Raw genomic sequence first — 22750 nt, forward strand, 5'->3', positions numbered from 1 at the left:
AGGTTCATAGGTAAGTACTAGGCTATCGGCCCTGGGGCCTATATAAGCCTAGCCAAAAAGGTTCCCTGGCTTTTGCCACCCAAGAAAATCATTTTCCTGTGCCCCTTTCAAGCAGTGCTGCAGAAGTGATCCCCAGGGTGAATTTTCTATTTTCCATCCAGTCATCAAGGTTTTTCTTAAAGAAGGCCAATGAGGAGCTTTGCTTGACATGAATGGGTAGTTTGTTCCAGAGTATGGGAAGTCTCTGGGACAGGAATCTATCCTTCCAGCATGTTCTGTTTATTGTGGTGACGAGGTTTAGGTCCCTGGAGCATGTGGTTCGGAGAGAATGGGATTTCTTTAAGTGTAGCATGTCTAACAGCTCTGTGTTTGACATAGCTTTGTATGTTAGGCAGAGATTGCCTCTGAGTATGTGATATGCAATGGAGTAGAGCTGGAGTTTTATGAGACGGTCTGCGTATGGCATCTGTTTGAGGCCAGTAATCCTCTTAGTGAGGTATTTCTGTGGACTTTCCAATTGTTGTAGGTGTCTTGTGAGATACATTCCAAATGGGGCATTGTACTCTATAATGGTTCTGATGAGGAATGAGTAGAGAGGAACAATGACCTCCTTTTTTCTAGAGGAGAACCCTTTTGTGATGAGGTGTGCCACATAGAAAGATTTCCTGACTACTTTGGTGATGTGGTTATTAAAGGAGGGACTACTGTCCACCTGTGTCCTGAGGTCTCATCACACTTTGTGTTTAGTGAGCTACCGCCTATGTGGTAGTTCATGGGTACCGAGTTTTTCCCAAAGGGGATGACAATGCACTTCTTGGCATTGAGCTTGAGGCCATGACTTTGACACCAAGCATCTGTCTCTGTGAGGCCCTTTTGTAGAATGTCTACATCATTAGGTGATTCTATTATGGCTCCCAGTTTGCAGTCATCTGTGAACTTTGTTAGCCAAAGACCTGGACCGAAACACTAAAGGCGGAGTAAAAATCCATGTAACCTGGACCGAAACACCAAAGGCGGAGGTGTGTCCATATTCATTAAGGATATCCACACCTCCAGGCTAGTTGCTCAGCATAATGCATCCGGGGTTATCCAAGTTCAACAAATTCTGGGCAAAACTGCAATCCAAATTGTAGCTTGCTGCAGATCCCCCACCATGCCCCAGGATTCCCACTCCTCTTTTCCTGATGTACTGGAAAATATTAGGGTTCAACCAAACACCCTAATAATGGGCAACTTCAACTACCCCACCATTAACTGGGAAAACTACTCGTGTACCAACTCCTTAGCTCAATGCTTTCTGGAATTCATAAACTCCAATGCCCTGGATCAACTTATCCACACCCCCACTAGGGGCAGGAATATCCTAGACCTAGTCATTACCAACATGAGTGAAAGGTGTTCCACACCTGAAGTCAACTCCTCGTTGGTCCGATCCGAGCATAAGCTAATCTACCTTGATATCCACATCCCACCCCCACCACCATTAAGGAAACCACAGTAAAAAATTTCTCCAAAGCCAACTTCATGCTTCTTAAGACAGAAATGGTGAATTCATGACACCCATACAGATGGACAATACAGTTACAACTGCTGAATCCTACACAAATGCACTCTATAAGCACTTACATGAGTGCATGGATCATGCTATCCCAAACAGAACCAAGACGTTATCCTCCAAAAAAGGAAGCCAATCTGGTGGTCCCCTGCCATAAACAAACTGTACAACAGAAGGAAGAAACTGTTGCAAAAGAGAGTAAAATCCCATGAGTGGAGGAGCTCCCTGGTCAGCCTCAGTAAGAAGATGAGATCCCTTATAAGATCCTCCAAAGCTAGCTATGAAAACAAAATCACCACTAATTCTAAGGACAACCACAAAGCATTCTATAGCTATGTCAAGAATCTCAATGGCAACACAGCACAAAGGCACGAAAATTACAGAACCAACTGATATTGCCAAGATCCTGGCAGATAGGTTCAGTGCTAACTTCACCCCCCCTCACCCCCTAAAGGGCCCATATCTATACAGGAAGAATCCAGAGTCCCTGTAATCACAACTACGCAGGTAAAAGCTGCACTCTTTAAAGACAAAATCACAGCATCCATGGGATCGGACAACATCCCAGGCTGCGTTTTGCACGAACTTCAGAACAAACTGGCTCCCCACTTAAGCACCATGTTCAATAATAGCCTTGCATCAGGCTTTGTGCCCACTGAATGGCACACAGCAACAGTTATCCCACTCCACAAAGGGGGAGCCACCACTGATCCTGGGAACTATCGACCTATTAGCCTGATGAGCCTGGTCTGCAAGGCCATGGAACGTATCATCATGGAACTCATAAACCAAGACATTGGTAACCTCCAAACTCTGGATCCCACCCAGTTTGGGTTTGTGAAAGGCAGATCATGCCTTCTGAACCTGATCAACTTCTTTGAGGCAGTCACCAAAGCCGTAGATGAGGGTAAGGTGGTTCACACAGCCTATCTTGACCTTGCCAAGGCTTTCGACACCATCCCCCATTCTGGAATTATAGTTAAACTCACTAAACTAGGTATAAATCCCTACATCACAAGATGGGTTGCCAACTGGCTCGCTGACAGAACCCACACTGTAAAAGTTGCAAACTCCAAATCTGACCTCAAAGCAGTGACAAGTGGAGTACCACAGGGTTCCGTCCTGGGACCACTCCTGTTTGGTATCTACTTCTCTGAAGTACAGGCTAACACAGAAGGCCTGTGGCTAACAAAGTTCACAGATGACTGCAAACTAGGACCCATAGTCAAGTCCCCAAATGATGTGGACGTCCTACAGAAGGGCGTCGCTGAGACAGATACCTGGTGTTAGAGCCATGGCCTCAAGCTCAGTGCCAAAAAGTGCAGTGTCATCCCCTTTGTTAAAAACTCTGTACCCATGGACTACCACATAGGCAGCAATCTACTTAACACCGAATGTGTGATAAGAGACCTTGGGACCCAGGTGGACAGTAGTCTCTTGTTTGATAGTCACATTGCCACAGTAGTCAGGAAGTCCTTCTACATGGCACACCTCATCATAAAAGGGTTCTCATCCAGGAAAAAAGAGGTCATTGTTCCCCTCTACTCGTCACTCATTAGTCCCATTATAGAGTACAACGCTCCTTTTGGAATGTACCTCACAAGACATCTGCAGCAGCTGGAAAGGCCACAGAAGTACCTCACAAAGAGGATTACTGGCCTCGAACAAATGCCCTACACTGACCGCCTCAAAAAACTCCAGCTTTACTCCGTAGCTTATCGCCTACTCCGAGGTGATCTCTGCCTAACATATAAAGCTATGTCAAACCCAGAGCTGTTGGACTTGCTTCACCTAAAGAAATCCCAATCCCACCGAACTACATGCTCTAGGGACCTAAATCTTTTCACCACAATAAACAGGACATGCTGGAGGGATAGATTCCTGTCCCAGAGACTTCCCATACTCTGGAACAGGCTACCCATCTATGTCAAGCAAAGTTCTTCATTAGCACTCTTCAAGAAAAATCTTGATGAGTGGATGGGAAATAGGAAATACACCCCGGGGATCACTTCTGTTTCTCTGCTCGACAGTGGCACAGGCTTGGGTGGCGTAAGCCAGGCAACTTTGTTGTCTAAGCTTATGTAGGCCCTTGGGCCTATTACCTACCTATGAACCCATGAACCTTCTGTGTTGGCCTGCACTTCAGAGAAGTAAATGCCAAACAGGAGATGACCCAGGACCGAACCCTGTGGTACTCCACTTGTCAGTGGTCTGAAGTTGGACTTGGAGTTGGCTACTTTTACTGCGTGGGTTCTGTCAGTGAGCCAGTTGGCCACCCATCTTGTAACATAGGAATTTATGCCAGGTTTAGTGAGTTTATCTATAATTCCAGAGTGGGGGATGGTATCGAAAGCCTTGGCGAGGTCAAGGTAGGCTGTGTCCAAAGCAAATATGCTACTACTCTCAGAAGACCTGGAATAGTTGAGAAGTAATCCTGCTCTTATAAATCTCATTGCTCCATCGGCAACTCTCACCTCAGACTTCTGCTCTACCACTGGCTCCAAATACAGTAAGAAATTTAAGAGCAGACCCTTATGATGGAACTCTCACATTAAAAACTTGTACATTAAAAGGAAGAAACTTCTTATCTATATTAACAGTCCATCCCTATACAATAAAAAGCCATGAGACAGGTTAACAAGAACCCCAGGTATATATATCATTAAAAATATAAGGCTAAATATAAATTTAAGGTTAGTTCTTCTGCTAAAGATAACCATATAATAATATTGAACTTTGTTAGGAAACAGAAGTCATACTCAGCAATGCTCTGAGCTTACTTATAATAATACTTCATATTGTAATCATGTCAGTAGCCAGTATCATAGTGGATAACCTTAACTTCAACTTCACACAACCTACTCACCATGTTCTTCTCTCAGTACCCCCTGGAAGTCACCCTTGTTCAAGTTCTTTTAGGTCAATCCAAAACCAAGATCACTACATCTATGGTTCCTGATAATGTACCAGGCTGTCTCTGTATTAGCACCAAAACTCTCCTTAACCACTTTAATCTCAGCTTCTCTGCCATATATGTCTCCTGGTGCTACCACAGTGATGCCACATCATAAGGGTTGCTCCACCACTAACCCAGACAACAGTAGAGGTATTAGACTCACAAGTATTGTATGTCTGGTTATAGAATGTATTGCATCTGAATTCATTAACGTAGGCATAGGTAGTCTTCTGGTCTTAGAGCCTAATCAGTTTGGCTTTTTCAGAGGCAGATCCTGTCTCAGATCTGCTCAGCTTTTTCACGTCACTAAATCCATGGACAAGACCATTCCATACACACCATCTATCTTGACTCACTGGAAGAATCTGATGCAGTCTCCCATGATGATTTATTGACAGGTTAACACAACTCAACATGTAATCCCTTATTTTGTCTCCTGGATAGCAAATTGGTTATCAGGAAAAACTTGCACAGTAAAGGTAGCTGGTGTTTAATTTCATATTCAGAATGTCACCAATGATGTCTTGTAAGAGTCACTCTTGGTTCTTCTCCTTTTTGGCATCTGCTTTTCTGACACCCATCCCTAGTAAGGACTAAAAAGTAGCAATTGAGGTACCATTGTACAAGGGGAAGGGGAGCAGGAATGTTTCAGAGAACCACACATCTGTTAACCTAACAGCAATAGCGAAGAGGTTTATAGAGATAATCCTGAGGAAAAGACTTGCTGCTTTCCTAAATGCCAGCAATCTTCAAGTCATCAACTAGTGTAGGAGCAGGATTAGAAGAAGCTGTCAGTCAAATATGATCATGTTTTGTGGTTGAGTTACAGGAGAACTGAACAGAAAACACCAGTAGCATGTCCTTAGTGGATGCTGCCAAGACCTTTGATTCCATCTTGCATAGGCAGCTGCTAGATAAACTTGAGAGGGTAAGATCTGAGTAAGGAATTTGATTGCTGTGTGGTTTAACAGTAGTAGAAAGTATCAGGAGTATGTCAAGTAACAAATGGATTACTGCAGGAGTCAGTCTTGGGTCCATTACACTTTAATGTTTGTTTCAGACATATATGTTGAAATGGGATCAACTTTTTTGTGATGATACAAAGTTAGGTGGATCAGTGCAGAATAGGAGCAGAGTCTAAGGAAGGCTTTGGAAAGACTGTGTTAACAGAAGAAGAGGAATCCATAGGTATTAAACATTGGATTGTCAGGTGCAGAGTTAGAGGGCAGTGACAGCAGCCAGAGAAATGTTGCGGTGGGTTGTCATGGGGGGGGGGGGGGAGTTGAATTAAGAGAAGGAGGTAATTCCACTGTTCTCTCAGTTCCCAGTCAGTCCTTGAATCCTTTGTGAAGTTCTGGACATCTACAAGTAGATAGACCTCAGGCTGCTGGTAGGAGTCCAGAAGAAAGCCACCACCTGGTTGTATGGGACGAAGAAGTAAAGATATGACCAGGGACTACAGGAGCTAGAGCTCTTCTTTCTCAGCACTAGAAGAGACATAGAAACTTGATATGGGTTCACAGAACCATATCAGGAAGATATGACAGGCTTGTCTTTAAGGACAAAAAGAAGGAGGAAACTTAGACAGCATATTGTAGGAACCAACTACTACCTGGATTTGCAAAAGCACTCCATCACAGAGAGGGTTGTGGACACATGGAATGGACTACTGGAATGAGTAGTGGAAAGTTAATCCCTAGCATATGGGGAAGCTATTGGGCAGGTGGAGAAGTAGTGCTGGAGAAGAAAAGGATAGGCTTCTTGTCTGCTCTCAGACAAATGTTATACATGTGCAGTGTGTTTCATGGAAAAGTAGGATCATGCCAGGGCAGTGTGCTGAAAACCTAGTTAAAAAAGTGCACACATGAACCACTCCACTTCTTGTTAATGCAAGCCCACCAGTTTTTGTAAATGTATAGCTCATGAATTTTTATTCAGGTAACAATGTGACACAGAATTACTGCCTCACATCTCTAGGGTTTTCAGGGTCACTACTGATACTGAGTTGTTCTTCATCTGGACTTTGCATGTTCTTCCAGTGTCCACATTATTTTGCTCCTAAGATGTGCTGCTTACTTTAATTAGCTGTATCTGTAAGTGACGCTGTAAGGTGGACTGTTATCCTCTTCTTGGTGTATCTTGTCTTACACCTGATATTTCTGAGATAGTATCTATATTGCAGAGGTCAAAAATTGGATTATTTGCAGACTGGGTTAACAGATTACTGCTAGTGAAAAGATACATTCTTTAGATACTTCACCTGCAATTTTTCAGTAACGATTATACCTTTTGAAGGGCTGGGTCCTGTGCACTGTTCTTCTATATCCCGCATTCAGATGTTAAGGTATTAGATATATGTTTCCATAAGCATTTTCTGGTGGGAAATGGCTGACCCATTTGGTTGACAGGTAATATGTACTGGCATTTATTGTCTTCAGTGTAGTTATCCAGACCAGTAATTGCCACTCCATGACTCAGAAGGATGGAGTCCTCACTGTAGCTCTCAGGATGCTAATTTAACTGGCAGACCTGGTGCTGAACAAGCAGTCCTAGGATTAATGGAAGTGAGCAGCCACTATTATTTCACCATCCTAGGATGGTGCTTAGGCCTCATTGCTTGACTGTTACCATGGCTAGCACAGAAGGCAAACCATTTGGCAAGTACCAAGGCCTGCTAGTAGTTTTTAATCATTACTGACTATAGTGATTAACACTGCTTAATACTGCTAGCAGGCCTACGTGCTTGCCAGATGGTTTGCAGTGGGTGAATGGGCCAGTATTACATTTCAGCAGTAGCGCTTATCAACTCCTACGGGACAGTGGAGTAGGAACTCACAGAAACATTCAGCCAGTCTTGGATGATAGCCTTACTGCTGTTTCATGACCTACCACCCCCCACCCCCTGCTTTGAAAAGGTACAAGTCTCTCATATAGAAAATCTTCAAGGGAAAGAGGGTATTTCACCCTCTATCGGGTAAAGTGGGACACAATGCACAGGTAGGGCAGCATGAATAAAAGGGATGATCTATTCCTGTAGGGGCTTGATATTCAAGCTGGTCAGGACTGAAAATACAAAAAAGTACTGAGTTCTACAGCCATTCTTTAATGGGCACTGTACATTATTTTGTCAGAAACAGGTTCAATGGGGAAGTTTGAGAATCACAACCAGCGAAATTGGTATTATTATATTTAAATTCAGTTAATTTTGAAGTTGATTGCCAGGTTTTCTTAATCTTTCTGTTTAAAGTTTTTCAAATAGATGTGTTGTCAGGCTGATGAAGCATTTGAAAATCCATTCCTTAGAAGTAATTTTCAGAAAATGATACATGTTTTAACAACTCTATTTTTCAGAGATTTGATAGGAAGGTGTAAAATACAGTAAATGTAGCACTGCTTCTGCTGAGGGTGTTTCTGTAAAGCAGAACAAACCAATATCAGTGAGACCACACTGACAGCAGCAAGGCAGAAAGAAAACCTTGCAATCAGATGACTCCAAATGTCCACTAAACCAATTTTACTACTTTTTAAGGTACTAAGTGGTGATGTACAAAGGTGACGTTGAGGAGGCTATGAGGGTCTCTTGTTTATATATTCTGTGTAATGTGCTTTGAATATGTGTAATCCTTCTCTCTGTGTTTTTATACTTTATGCAGTAGGCAGAGTAAGTTCACATCCTGGATAGTTCTTGCAGAAGAACCTTTGTGAAGATACTTAGGAGGTAAAGATCACGTATGAAATTATTTTCCAAGATCTGTTTTTCACAAACAGTGTGTTTTATTGGTTTATATTTACAGGATAAAGCATGGTAGAAAAAAACAACTATGTTAAGGTTCAATCACTGTGAGTACAAGTGAATGAAACAAAATATACAAACACAGGCAGTAGGCAAGGATTGTGATGACTTGGTTGCAGCATGCAGATACAAAGAATGACTACTTTAATTATATGACATATATAATCTTAAATAAATACATACATTTGCTTCACTAAGAACTTTTACAAAGACTACATTTTTTGTTCCAAATTACAATTGGAATGAGTACTATGGTAAAGGCAACAGTCCCATTCTATATTACAGAAAAAAATGCATTTCCTGAGAGTGTATTGATAAAATTCAGTGATCTGAAAATGCTAGGGTTTTATTTAAGTTGGCCACTGTTAAGTTTGTGCACTTTTTTTTGCTTTGCTTTGCTTTTTACATTAGAGGCTGTGTTGTTTCAGCCTGTGAAAAATGCCTTGCCATCAGAAGGAATCAGTTTTGCTTGTATGTTGTGTGAAAGGAGTGATATGTTTGCATACTTTGGCTGTCTGTGAAGGAACAAGACTGTAGAAATCTGGTGCTGGTGTACCAAATTATAACACAAAAAATGCATGGTATTGCACATTTAGTACTTCTGGCAAAAACCATCAGCCAATAGTATCTAGTTACCGCTCCAGTGGCTAGTGTTATGACTTATTCAAATACTAACATTGACTCTTTTTAACATGTCAACCTCATAACTATAGCTGGAACTGCATGGATACATTTTAACATGTCTACCTCATAACTATAGCTGAGACTGCATGGATACAGTGCAGTATATTTTATGTAGAGTTTCTGCCATACAGAATGGACTAAATAATCAAATGTTATCTTACTATGTTGCACCAAGTAACTTATACAAACATTCAAGAAAGTATGTTGCACTGAACTGTTAATATTCTCTTGGCATCACTTTTTCTTTGCTTTTCTTGCTCCCAAAATTATTATTTATGAATATGCAGTTTATCCCTCATGTGTTGTAAGAAAAATGATGGCAGATAAATAAATCTCTCTCTCTCTCTCTCTATATATATATATATATATATATTTTTTTTTTTTTATAAGTTATACATTACTATCTTAACCAAAATCGCAGTTATACCATCCCGTAGTATCTTGAAAGCAATGGATGAAACTGGCAGGTTAGTAACAGAATGAATTATGGTAATATCTATAGCATGGATTTCTGAAGGACTAGAAACTGGAATATGATGGAATTGCAGGACTCATTATATTAGTAATGTATGAATAGTTTGCCAGGCTAAGTTACATTTCTGCAATGTTGCCTGATTTTGTCTCCAAAGCAGAATCTGTACAGTGTTGTCTTCTGGGGTTATGCAAAGAGCTGACAAGAAGGACATACACGTTGTCTTTGTATCTGACCATTTTGAATTCACAGGCGATCTGAGGTACTTAAAAATCCAAAATTTCAATGTATTTCATAAAAATCATCGTGACTTCATTCTGGGTGACACCTGCAAAAAACAGAAATGCAAGTGTTAGAGTACATCAGTTTTGCATTGCTATAGAACTATTAATTTTACAGCTGTAATAAATGTACAGCTGATTGTTATTGTTCTGGGCAGAGCCTTGTTTTTTTAATATTACTGAGTGAGAAAGACATACTTCATGTACCACAATAACATTTAATAATATCTGGAATGTCTGCATTAATTCTTACAGAAACCAAAAGAAGTCAGTTTCAATCTCACTTGGAATAAAAAAATAAACATTTTCAGTTTCCGATACAGTATTTAAACTAATAAAATTTTAAATCATGGTATGTGTATGGTGTATTCTGTGCTTATTAGAAACTTAACAATAAGCATAATTGCATAGCAAATGCCAGGTGGTAAGATATTAAATTTTGTGGGCCAACAATAACTTAAGCAATGAAAATAAAGCTGATGTTGCATCCATAGATGGTGTGACCTTCCAGAGAATGATTCTTTGTGCTTGAAATGAAGAGTGGTTCTTTGTGGCATTTTTTGTAAATTATTACTGATGTCAAATCATGTGCTGGGTGGTATTTGTGCTGACTCCTATTTCTGTCAAATGGTTAGTAAAATGTGAATGACTGGATCAAAAGCTGTTATGAGATCAATACAGGGTATACTATTTTTTTTATAGTTAAATAACATCAGATGGATTATATTGTGGTCATTGTGCTTTGAGCTGTCCAAGAACTGTATTTTCCTAGGAACTGCATGCTGTATTGCTTGATGTGTTGTTACAGATGGATGTATAGGCAGGTACTAGGCTATCTGCCCGAAGGCAGTTATAAGCTTAGCTAAAATATGTTGGCTTTTGCCGCCCTCTTAGATTAGTTCCCTGTGCCTCTGTCCAGCAGAGCCACTGAATTGATCCCAGGGATAAACTTTCTGTTTCCCATCCACTCATCAAGGTTTCTTTTGAAGAGTGTTTGTGAGGAGCTCTGCCTAATGTAAATTGGAATCTTGTTCCAAAGCATGGGAAGTCTCTGGGACAGGAATCTGTCCCTCCAGCACGTCCTATTTATTGTTGTGGTGAGGTTTAGATCACTAGAGCATGTGGCTCGAGGGGATAAGGTTTTCTTTAGGTGGAGCATGTCCATCAATTCTGGGTTGGACATGGCCTTGTATGTCAGGCAGAGATCACCTCTGAGTAGGTGGTATGCAACCGAGTACAGCTGGAGTTTCTTCAGTTGAGCTGCATAGGACATCTGTTTGAGGCCAGTGATCCTCTTGGTGAGGTACTTCTGTGATCTTTCCAGCTGTTGCAGGTGTCTTGTAAGGTACATCCCAAATGGGGCATTGTATTCTATGATGGGTCTGATGAGTGAGAGGGGCACAATGACCTCTTTTGATCTGAATGCAAACCCTTTTGTGATTAGGTGGGCCATGTAGAAGGATTTTCTAACCACTTTGGCAATGTTTGGCCCAGATCCCTTATTACATCTTCCATATTTAGGGGACGACCACCTATGTGGTAGTTTGTGGGTACTTTGTTTTTTTCCAAAGGGGATGACTATGCACTTTTTGGCATTTAGCTTGAGGCCATGATTTTGACACCAGGTATCCGTCTTAGTGAGACCCTTTTGGAGGATGTAGATGATCTTCTCAAGTAATTTTCTTAAGGTGGGTAAAACTGAGATGGGATGGAGTTCAAAACATTAACGAACTTGAACGTTTTGACATGGGTTTTACTAAAACTACTTCCAAAATGGTATACTATGTCTAAATTTGATTTGTTTGAAGTAGAATTGTGATGTATAAGGGGGAGGTGAGGGTAACTGAGGTTGATGTGGAGACTAATGGAAGTTGTGACAAGACCTGAGTTGTGACCAGTTCAAGCAGATGGAACCTTGGTTTAGTGTCTCATCCTAAGGACAAGACATTCAGGAGTGCAGCACCCCCAGTGCTGCACTGCAATGTCAGCAGTGTAATCACCTGGAGTGCAAAAAGAACCAACAGCCTTCCTGGACCAAAGGTGAGTGTGCTACTTGTTGCACTGTCGACACTTCCTCATAGGTAGTTATTAGGCATGCAGTCCACAAGACCATCAATGTTCCTAACCCAGATTTCACACTGACCTAAACTGCTGTCTGGTTAAGAGACTTGCTCAAGAGCATATTGTAGGCAAATGAAAGCTGAGGAAATCAAACTCTGTGCCGTAGGAGGTACCTCGTTAACAGCTTATAATTTACAGCCTATCTCCTGTGCACCAGTTACCAAACCCTAATAAATCTAGGATTTAAAAGCTGTCTGTCAGGTAGAACAATTAAGGTAATAGATCATAATATCCATGAAAGTTCCTCAGGGTTCAATGTTAGACCCACCTCAGGGTTCAATATTAGACTCACTCTTATTCTCACTTTTTATCAGTGCCTTGGATTTCAGCAGGTGAGTTAGGGTCTTGTAGGGAGAGTATTAGTGACCAATCCATGGTGAAAAGTGAGATTTAAGGTTGTTAATGTTAGATGCAGTTTTTGGTCTGAAAGAAATCAGTTTTGCCATAAAATTGAAAATGAATTTATTAATTTTAAAATGAATTGGATAGTGATCACTAAATGAGGGGGACGAATGGTTATTTAAGAAATGCTGGTGGGGTTGTTTAATTTACTTAATGCCTGGGCACATTGTCTACATTTACTTTTGCATCTAATCATATGTCTGCTTAGTAATAGCAGTGCTAACTTCCTTTTTGCTTTCTTATCGGAAGCACAGTTATACATAATAATTTATATGTTTTCATTTACAGCTTATAATTAAATATAATAATCTAATACTGGTGCAACTGACTGTTGTATATTGTATTGTATTTGTTGTATGTAATCTATTATTCATTCATAATTGCCTTTGTCCTTGTGACCAAGGACACGGCTGAAAGGGCTCTTCAGACCAGTTCAGTTACCTTGTTAACACAAGCATTAAAACCATGTGCAGGTGGTGTTTGCACTCATCCTTATTTCTATCATATAATTAATTAGTATGCTGTGGACAAATGTATCAGATACTGTTGTGAAAGTAATAGAGAGTGCATTTAGCTACATTTTCTTTATAATAAAATCTCATCAGAGTGGATCCAGACTGAGGTCATTGTACTCTGATCTGCCCCAAAATCATATTGTTTTTGGGATATAATATTGTACTGCTTAATGTATTAAAAATCTAATAACTAGACAGTGTCAGCATTAAAAGAATCAAAACATAAATTATTGAACACTGAATGAGATGTACAGTACGATGAATGGAAATAATACTACCATAAAAATAAAAACTGATTCTTTTTGTTTTGGTCAGAGTTAAAGTTTCAGTTTTTATTTTTATGGTAATGTCATTTCCATTCATCATACTGTACATCTTGTTTGATGTTCAATAATTTATGCTTGACATATTACTTTGCATATTGTGAGATTTGGCTGTGGATGACGGTTCTCAAGTATTTCTCCTAAGATGGGTAAAACTAAAATGGGATGGAGTTGAAAAAAATTTTACCAGAATTGGGCTGTTTTGGCAAGTGTTTTACTATATCTACTTTCTAAATTTTGGACACTATGTTATCTGTTCAACAGTCAATGTTATTTATAACACATCAAAAACTTGCAAAGGGATTTGGAGCACATCCATATTTATGCATTACTCAAACTTGGTTTAAATGTACAGAATGCACTCTGTCCATACCCAGGTTTTACTTCTACCATCCTTTCAAGCCTAGTGGCAACTGTGGTGGCATTTCCATATTTGTTAGGGACCATATCACCTCCAATCAGATTCCCACAAACTGAACTCATAGAGCTCTAAGTCACAGTAAACAGGCCCAACTATTAGGTCATAGCCTATTACAAGTCATGCTCTATGTAAGGTTCCTAAATGTATACCGTGAACTGCTGATAAACAAGAACTCTGGAGATTTTAACTACCTTAAATAAGCTGGAGCATCTATACCCCCAAAATAAGATATACCCAAAAGTTTTTATATTCAACAAAGAAAAACTCCCAGGACCAGATTGCTAACAAACCCACTGAAGGACATAGTATTCTAGATTTGGTCCTTATGAATACACCTTCTTCATACACTATTCCCCTGGTATCTCCTTCTGCACTTGAGATGGATCATAATCTAAAAATTATTACTTCAAAATCTCTAAACCCCCTGAAACCAATGTCTCAGAATGAAAGTATTTCTAATATAGCAACCTCATCAAATTCTATGATAAAATTTCATAATTCAATTATAAATGCATCAGCCCAAGTGCTGCCACAGTAGGTAGCTTCAAAGAGTTATATGCCCTCCTGCACAAGTGTATTAAAGTAGCAGTCCCAATCAGGTCGAAATATAATGGGAAGTGGTGGTCCAACAACATAAATAAACTCTACAATATAGGGCTAAAAAATCCTTAAAGGATGCAACAGATCAAAAGCCTTTCGTATCATGGACAATATCAGAATAAGTATGAATAACTTGAAAAACTCTCATATCAAGGATATCAGAATATTTACTTATAACTTGAAAAATACTACTAGGTCTGCTAAAGCAGCCCATGAACTTAAGTTAGCATCTGAAGCTAAGGAGAACTACAAATCCTTCTTTATCTACACGAGGAAACTAAAAAAAAGAGTACCCAACTTTGCTCTGAACTTACTCAAAATGGCACTACCTATTCTGACTCAATAGACAATGCTAGCATGAAAACAAATAAATTCAGTGCAAAAGTTACTTCAGAGACAGCCTTCCAAAGTCTGCTTATCATTAAATCACCGGAGCTCCCCATCATCACTATAGAACATACACTGAAAGTATTTTCAAAGACCAAAAATACTTCCTCCATGTGACCTAACAATATATCTGAGTGTTTATAAACCATACTAAACTATCCCTGGCAGAGTCACTCCTTAAATTGTTTAACCTGAGCTTAGCCACAGGCTTTATACCTGAGGTTTGGTGCCCAGCAATAATGGTGCCACTCTCAAGGGTGACCCCACCACTGATCCCAGGAATTATAGTTCCAAGTCTAATTTGAAATGTCATGGAACATATTATGACTGACCTGATGAAGTATGACATCAACAGTCTCACTCTAGACCCACAACAGTTTGGCTTTGTCAAGGATAGAGCCTGTCTAATGAATTTAGTTTACTTTGAGAGGTTAACACAGGCTGTTGACAGCAGTTATGTTGTCCCCATGGTGTATCTTGACTTGGCCAAGGCATATGATACATCGCCTATGGTAGCATAGCTATTAAGCTTAATCCTCTAAAAAAATTGATTTCTGTGTTAAATTGGATGACAAACTGGCTAAAAAGTAGAACCTAGACAGTGTAGGTGGCAGGTACTTCACTAAAGAACATGAACATGAAAAGTGCTGTCCCACAAGGCTCTATGTTTGGAACCCTCCTGTTTGGCATTTGCTTTTCTGATCTCCACTACAGGAATTAAGCTATCTGGCTAACAAAGTTTTCTTATGACTGCAAACTGGGAGTCATTGTCAAGTACCCCTCTGATGTCCAAACCCTTCAGCAAGAACTTACACTTGTGAATACCTTATATACTAAAAATGGGTTCAGACCGAATGTGAAGAAGCAGTATATTGCCACAGACTCTCCCCAGAGCATGCAGCATAGACAATACCCCACTCCAAACTGAAAAGGTTGCTAGGGACCTTGGGATTTGGGTTAATAATTCTCTATCCTTTGATCATCATGTGGTGACAGTGGTCAGGAAGTCCTTTTGCAGAGTGCAGCTAATTGGCAATAGAATATCATCTAGATCAAAAGATGTCATAATTCCCTTATATTCAGAATTGATTAGGCCAGTTATTGAGCATGACACCCTCTTTGGGATGTTCCTTACAAAATATATCATACAGATAGAAATAACCCAAAGGTTCCTAACTAAGCATATTGCTGGACTAAAAGCATAACCCACCAAGAAAACTGGAGGCACTGTCCCTTTATTCAGTTTCTTCAAGACTTCTGAAGGATGATATATGCATTGCCTTGCATGTCATTTTACACCCACTGGTTTTGTATCTCTTGCATCTCCAGAAAACAAATACAAACAAATCTTCACAAATCAAACAGTACCACTAATACCAGAGCCCTTTAAATCTACACCAGCATATTAATAAGATACAATGATGATAGTTGTTCATCACATAATGCCTTTTCCAACTGTAGAACAGACTTTCCCTGCAAATTAAGCAATGTGATACACTATTGGGACCTTGATGATGGATAGATACTCACAAATTCACCCCAGGCTTGACTGGCTTAGCCCACTTTGAGAGAGGGTGCACAGTCTATGTGTTGGTATTGGCAAAGTGTTAATGGTCACTAGACTGTTGCTTTGTACTTCCCATTATCCTATAATTAAATTAGAACATCTAGGAGACACTGGAGACTGAAATGAAATTTGGGATGGTTAGGATCTACATCAGGATGACTGAGATCAAGTTCTTCTAGAAATTATGTTGATGTCAGCCGAGATGTGGCCTTAATGACCTATGAATAACATTACTTATTTGGTGATTAAAATAATTTCTCTTCATATTTACTTTATATGGTTCCTATAGCATGCGTTTGTGACTTTATAACACACCTTTTTTTGAAGTATTGCTTGGGTATTGACTTGAATTTGGGAAAGAATTAAAATAAATAGTACATACAGAATATAACATCCCCTAGAGAAATTATACATGTAGCACAAATACAGTGCGCACATTTTGTACATTCTGAGAAGTTCTTACCACCATCAGGTGTCCATTTTTGGCTTTGTAGATCTGAGGTTGCTGACCTGTGCTGAAATCAATTGTTCCTTCTGTGCCAGGATGAATTGTGAACTGAAGGCTGAAAAGTAACAGTGTTTACATTTTTAGTATTTAAGATATCACTCACATTTGCATTAATACAGTGAAAACACCAGGATACTTCAGCTTCAGTTTTAGTAGATTTTAAGCTCAGCAATGAAATGACAAATGACTAACTTGAGTTTGCAGTATAGGTTCATAGGTTCATAGGTTAGTACTAGGCTAACTGCCCTTGCGAGCCATTTTAAGCCTAGCCAATTATCCCTTGTGAGACTCAAACCCTGCACCTTGTGTTTGTAAGGGAAACACCTTAACCATTAGAATCACTTGCAGTCATTCATTTATATACAGTGGCATCCCAGGAATGATAAAAACTTGGGACAGAATTTTTATGGTACCTTCCCCTAAGGCATATATATTAGATTACTGATGTTTAATCTTGTGATTATGTGTAAATACCTGCTCATCTTGTGCTACAGAATGTAACTTTTTCCCCTTTTTACTCATATTCATTGTTGAAACTATACTTCTTTTGCATAAAAAGAGACAAAGTGAAATTAGTTTGGGCATATTATATACGTCCTGGTTATCATAATAATGATAAAAAGATAGTAAGGGAGGAGAAAAAAGGAAGAACATCATAGCTTGTTTTTGCCTCACTACACTAAATCATATGTAGGTCATTTTTTTTTCAAACAGGAGCTGAGACTTGACGGGTGTGTGACATTGGTGGACATGAGAATGCCCAGCCTCACATAATTCATGGCTTTGGGGATATGTAAAGACACAAACAGATAGGAAGCATGCATTATATGAATACCTGTGCTGACAGGATGTGTGCTATTGGGGAATTCATGAAGGCACAATCCAATGTGCAAATATGAGAGGGATATGCCATTTGGAATACTGGCTAGTCCAAGCTGAGTAACTTACAAAACAGCAGTCATTTACCTATCAGTGATGCTACTCTTGAGTTCAGTCATTCCTTTCCCTGGTAGTATGTAAAAAATAACATAAAATAAAACAAACTGAAATAAATAAAGCACTGTGTTGCATGTCAGGAAAATCTCTACAGGCAAAGTTTCCTGTAGGCAAACCTGGTACCACACACTTCCTTATCTAAGCCCCAGACAGTAATGCTATTGAGTTCATACAATACCAGATCCCTTCTTCACCTTAATATGGCAACAACCTCTGGTTCACCCTCATGCCTAATGTCTGTAATTTATATAGGAATAACAGTCAGGCATGATGGCAGATGACAACTCAGTAGTATAAGACAGTTACTAATGGTACTTTATGCCTTACAAGGGAGCTGCATCTAGCTTACTGTTAATGCAAGATGCCCTGCAGCTAACGGCCTTACATTTCTGCACTGTGTAGTCCTATCATACTTTATAGTGTTGCCCTATAGGTAACTAACTTACATTTCCGCAATATTTATAGTGCTGCCCTATAGGTAACTGCCTTACATTTCCGCATTATGTAGTCCAGTCGTACTTTATAGTGCTGCCCTATAGGTAACTGCCTTACATTTCTGCACTATGTAGTCCTGTCATACTTTATAGTGTTGCCCTATAGGTAACTAACTTACATTTCCGCAATATTTATAGTGCTGCCCTATAGGTAACTGCCTTACATTTCTGCACCATGTAGTCCTGTCATACTTTATAGTGTTGCCTATAGGTAACTGCCTTACATTTTTGCACTATGTAGTACTGTCATACTTTATAGTGCTGCCCTATAGCTAACTGCTTTACATTTCCACACTATGTAGTCCTATCGTACTTTATAGTGCTGCCCTATAGGTAACTGCTTTACATTTCTGCACTATGTAGTCCTGTCATACTTTATAGTGCTGCCCTATAGGTAACTGCCTTACATTTCCGCACTATGTAGTCCTGTCATACTTTATAGTGCTGCCCTATAGGTAACTGCCTTACATTTTGCACTATGTAGTCCTGTCATACTTTATAGTGCTGCCCTATAGCTAACTGCCTTACATTTCTGCACTATGTAGTCATGTAGTCCTGTCATACTTTATAGTGTTGCCTATAGGTAACTGCCTTACATTTCTGCATTATGTAGTACTGTCATAATTTATAGTGTTGCCTATAGGTAACTGCCTTACATTTCTGCACTATGTAGTCCTATTGTACTTTATACTGCTGCCCTAGTGCTGTCCTATAGGTAACTGTCTTACATTTCCACACTATGTAGTACTTTATAGTGCTGCCCTATAGCTAACTGCCTAATATTTCTGCACTATGCAGTCCTGTCGTACTTTACTTTATAGTGCTGCCCTATAGGTAACTGCCTTACATTTCCGCACTATGTAGTCCTGTCGTACTTTATAGTGCTGCCCTATAGGTAACTGCCTTACATTTCTGCACTATGTAGTCCTGTCATACTTTATAGTGCTGCCCTATAGCTAACTACCTTACATTTCTGCACTATGTAGTCCTGTCATACTTTATAGTGCTGCCTATAGGTAACTGCCTTACATTTCCTCACTATGTAGTCCTGTCATACTTTATTGTGCTGCCCTATAGCTAACTGCCTTACATTTCTGCACTATGTAGTCCTGTTGTACTTTATAGTGCTGCCCTATAGCTAACTGCCTTACATTTCTGCACTATGTAGTCCTGTCATACTTTATAGTGCTGCCCTATAGGTAACTGCCTTACATTTCTGCACTATGTAGTCCTGTCATACTTTATAGTGCTGCCTATAGCTAACTGCCTTACATTTCCTCACTATGTAGTCCTGTCGTACTTTATAGTGCTGCCCTATAGCTAACTGCCTTACATTTCTGCACTATGTAGCACTGTCATACTTTATAGTGCTGCCCTATAGCTAACTGCCTTACATTTCTGCACTATGTAGTCCTGTCATACTTTATAGTGCTGCCCTATAGCTAACTGCCTTACATTTCTGCACTATGTAGTCCTGTCATACTTTATAGTGCTGCCCTATAGCTAACTGCCTTACATTTCCTCACTATGTAGTCCTGTCGTACTTTATAGTGCTGCCCTATAGCTAACTGCCTTACATTTCCACACTATGTAGTCCTATCTTTATAGTGCTGCCCTATAGCTAACTGCCTTACATTTCTGCACTATGTAGTCCTGTCATACTTTATAGTGCTGCCCTATAGCTAACTGCCTTACATTTCCTCACTATGTAGTCCTGTCATACTTTATAGTGCTGCCCTATAGCTAACTGCCTTACATTTCTGCACTATGTAGTCCTGTCGTACTTTATAGTGCTGTCCTATAGCTAACTGCCTTACATTTCCACACTATGTAGTCCTGTCATACTTTATAGTGCTGCCCTATAGCTAACTACCTTACATTTCTGCACTATGTAGTCCTGTCATACTTTATAGTGCTGCCCTATAGCTAACTGCCTTACATTTCCGCACTATGTAGTACTGTCATACTTTATTGTGCTGCCCTATAGCTAACTGTCTTACATTTCTGCACTATGTAGTCCTGTCGTACTTTATAGTGCTGCCCTATAGCTAACTGCCTTACATTTCAACACTATGTAGTCTGGTCATACTTTATAGTGCTGCCCTGTAGGTATCTGCCTTACATTTCCTCACTATGTAGTCCTGTTGTACTTTATAGTGCTGCCCTATAGCTAACTGCCTTACATTTCCACACTATGTAGTACTTTATAGTGCTGGTATAAGACAGTTACTAATGGTACCTTATGCCTTACAAAGGAGCTGCATCTAGCTTCTTGTTAAGGCAAGCTGGCCTGTAGCTAACTGCCTTACATTTCTGCACTATGTAGTACTGTCATAATTTATAGTGTTGCCCTATAGGTAACTGCCTTAAATCTGCACTATGTAGTCCTGTTGTACTTTATAGTGCTGCCCTATAGGTAACTGCCTTACATTTCTGCACTATGTAGTCCTGTCGTACTTTATAGTGCTGCCCTATAGGTAACTGTCTTACATTTCCGCACTATGTAGTACTTTATAGTGCTGCCCGATAGGTAACTGCCTTATATTTCTGCACTACGTAGTCCTGTCGTACTTTACTTTATAGTGCTGCCCTATAGCTAACTACCTTACATTTCCGCACTATGTAGTACTGTCATACTTTATAGTGCTGCCCTATAGCTAACTGCCTTACATTTTTGCACTATGTAGTCCTGTCATACTTTATAGTGCTGCGCTATAGCTAACTACATTACATTTCTGCACTATATAGTCCTGTCGTACTTTATTGTGCTGCCCTATAGCTAACTACCTTACATTTCTGCACTATGTAGTACTGTTGTACTTTATAGTGCTGCCCTAAAGCTAACTGCCTTACATTTCTGCACCATGTAGCACTGTCATACTTTATTGTGCTGCCCTATAGCTAACTGCCTTACATTTCTGCACTATGTAGTCCTGTCGTACTTTATAGTGCTGCCCTATAGCTAACTGCCTTACATTTCCGCACTATGTAGTCCTGTCCTACTTTACTTTATAGTGCTGCCCTATAGGTAGCACTGTCATCTATTTCCCTCACCATGTAGTGCCCTTTTTATTCCCCTTTTAAAACCCTTTTTCCCCTATGTAGGTTTATTTTTTATTTCCCAAATTTTTTTTCTTTATGTGCTCCCCTTTTTTTCTATTTCCCATTTTTATTCCTTTTATTTCTCCCAAAAACCCCTTTTTTTTTTTCTCTTTTGTCCTCCCAACTTTTTTTTTTAATGTCTTTTTTACTTTTTTCCCTTATTTCCTCTAATTTTTTTCCCCTATTTTCTTTTCCCCCTTTTTTAAATTTTTTGTTTTTCTTTTTTCCCCTTTCCCTTTTTTTCCCCTTTTTCAAATTTTTTTTCCTTTAACCCCTATGTCTGCCTTTTTTTTTTTTGGGTCCTTTTTTTCCTTTAGTTGAAAATTTTACCCCCCCTTTTGCCCTTTTTTGTCTTTTTTTTCCCTTTCCCTTTTTTTTGTAGTCCTTTTTTGGGCCCCTTCCTTTTTCTGCACCTGTATTTTTTTCTCCCTTATTTTCATTTCACTATGTTTTTTTATTTTATCCCCTTTTTTTTTTCCCCTATTATCCTGTTTTTTTCCCTTATCTTTTCCTTCATTTTCTATTTTTTTGTGCTTTTTTTTTTTTCCTTTTTTTTCTTTTTTTTTCCCCTTTTTCTTTTTTCCCCTTTTTTCCTTTTTCCCTTTTTTTTTCTTTTTTTTTTGTTTTTCCCTTTTCCTTTTCCCCCCTTTCTTTTTTTCCTGCCCTTTGGGTTTTTTGTTGTTTACTTGTTTTTTTTTTTCCTTTTTTTTTTTTTCCCTATTGCCTTTTTTTCTTTTATTTTTTTTTTTGTTTTCCCTCTGTTAATTTTTCCTTTTCCTGTCTTTTTGTCTCCCCTTTTTTTTTTCCCTATTTCCCCCTTTGGTTGCCTTTTTCCTTTTTTCCCATTTTGTAGTCCTTTTTTTTGGGCTCCCTTTCCTGTTTTTTTTTTTCCTTATTTTTTTCCCCTATGCCTTTTTCCCTTTATTTTACTTTTATTTTTCCTTTTCTCCTTAGTTTTTTTTTCCCAATTTTTTTTCTTTTAGTCCTGCTATTTTTTCCCTTTCCCTTTTTTTCCGTTTGTCCTTTTTCCCCTTAAAATTTTTTTTTCCCCTTTTGGTTTTTTTTTATTCTCCAACTGCCTTTTTTTCCATATTATCCTGTTCTTTTATTCCCCCTTTCCCCTTTTTTTTTCCTGTCATCTTTTATTCTTTTTTTTTTTCCCCTTTTCCTTTTTTTTTTTGGCCCTTTTTTTCCTTTTCCCTTTTCCTTTTTTCTCCTTTTTCCTGTTCTTTTTTCCCCTTCTTTTCTTTTCCATTAGTCCTGTCTTTTTTTATGCTCCCCCCAAAACCCCCTATTCCCATGTATACTTATATGCCCCTTTTTTTTTTTTTGCTTTTTTATATTTTTTTCCCCTTTCCTTTTTTCCATATTTCCTTTTTTTAGGTCCCTATTTTTTTTTGTGCCTTTACTTTTTTTTAATCTACTTTTTTCCCTTTTTCCCTTTTTTTCCCCTTTTCCTTTTTTTTTCCCTATGTTTCTTTTTTGTGCTGCCCTATAGTTTTTCCCTTTTTATTGCCTGTATCCTTTTAATTCTGCCTTATTTCCTTTTGTCCTTTTTTAGGTCCCATGTTTG

General features: G+C 39.1%; 1 protein-coding gene across 1 annotated transcript in view; it reads right to left on the minus strand.

Annotated features, from left to right (window-relative positions):
- Window positions 1–8293: 8293 nt before the first annotated feature.
- Window positions 8294–22750, minus strand: part of MYO1H (myosin IH) — an 835299-nt gene continuing 820842 nt past the window's right edge. Inside the window, exons 30-31 of the mRNA XM_044068514.1 lie at window positions 16541–16640; window positions 8294–9788 (exon numbers count right to left, since the gene is read on the minus strand). Coding sequence (XP_043924449.1) covers window positions 9762–9788; window positions 16541–16640 — 127 coding nt within the window. The 3' untranslated portion in view covers window positions 8294–9761. The remainder of the gene's footprint in view (window positions 9789–16540; window positions 16641–22750) is intronic.

This window comes from Protopterus annectens, chromosome 4.part0 (assembly GCF_019279795.1).
Source record: "Protopterus annectens isolate FY-2018-M chromosome 4.part0, PAN1.0, whole genome shotgun sequence".
NCBI lineage: Eukaryota > Metazoa > Chordata > Ceratodontiformes > Protopteridae > Protopterus > Protopterus annectens.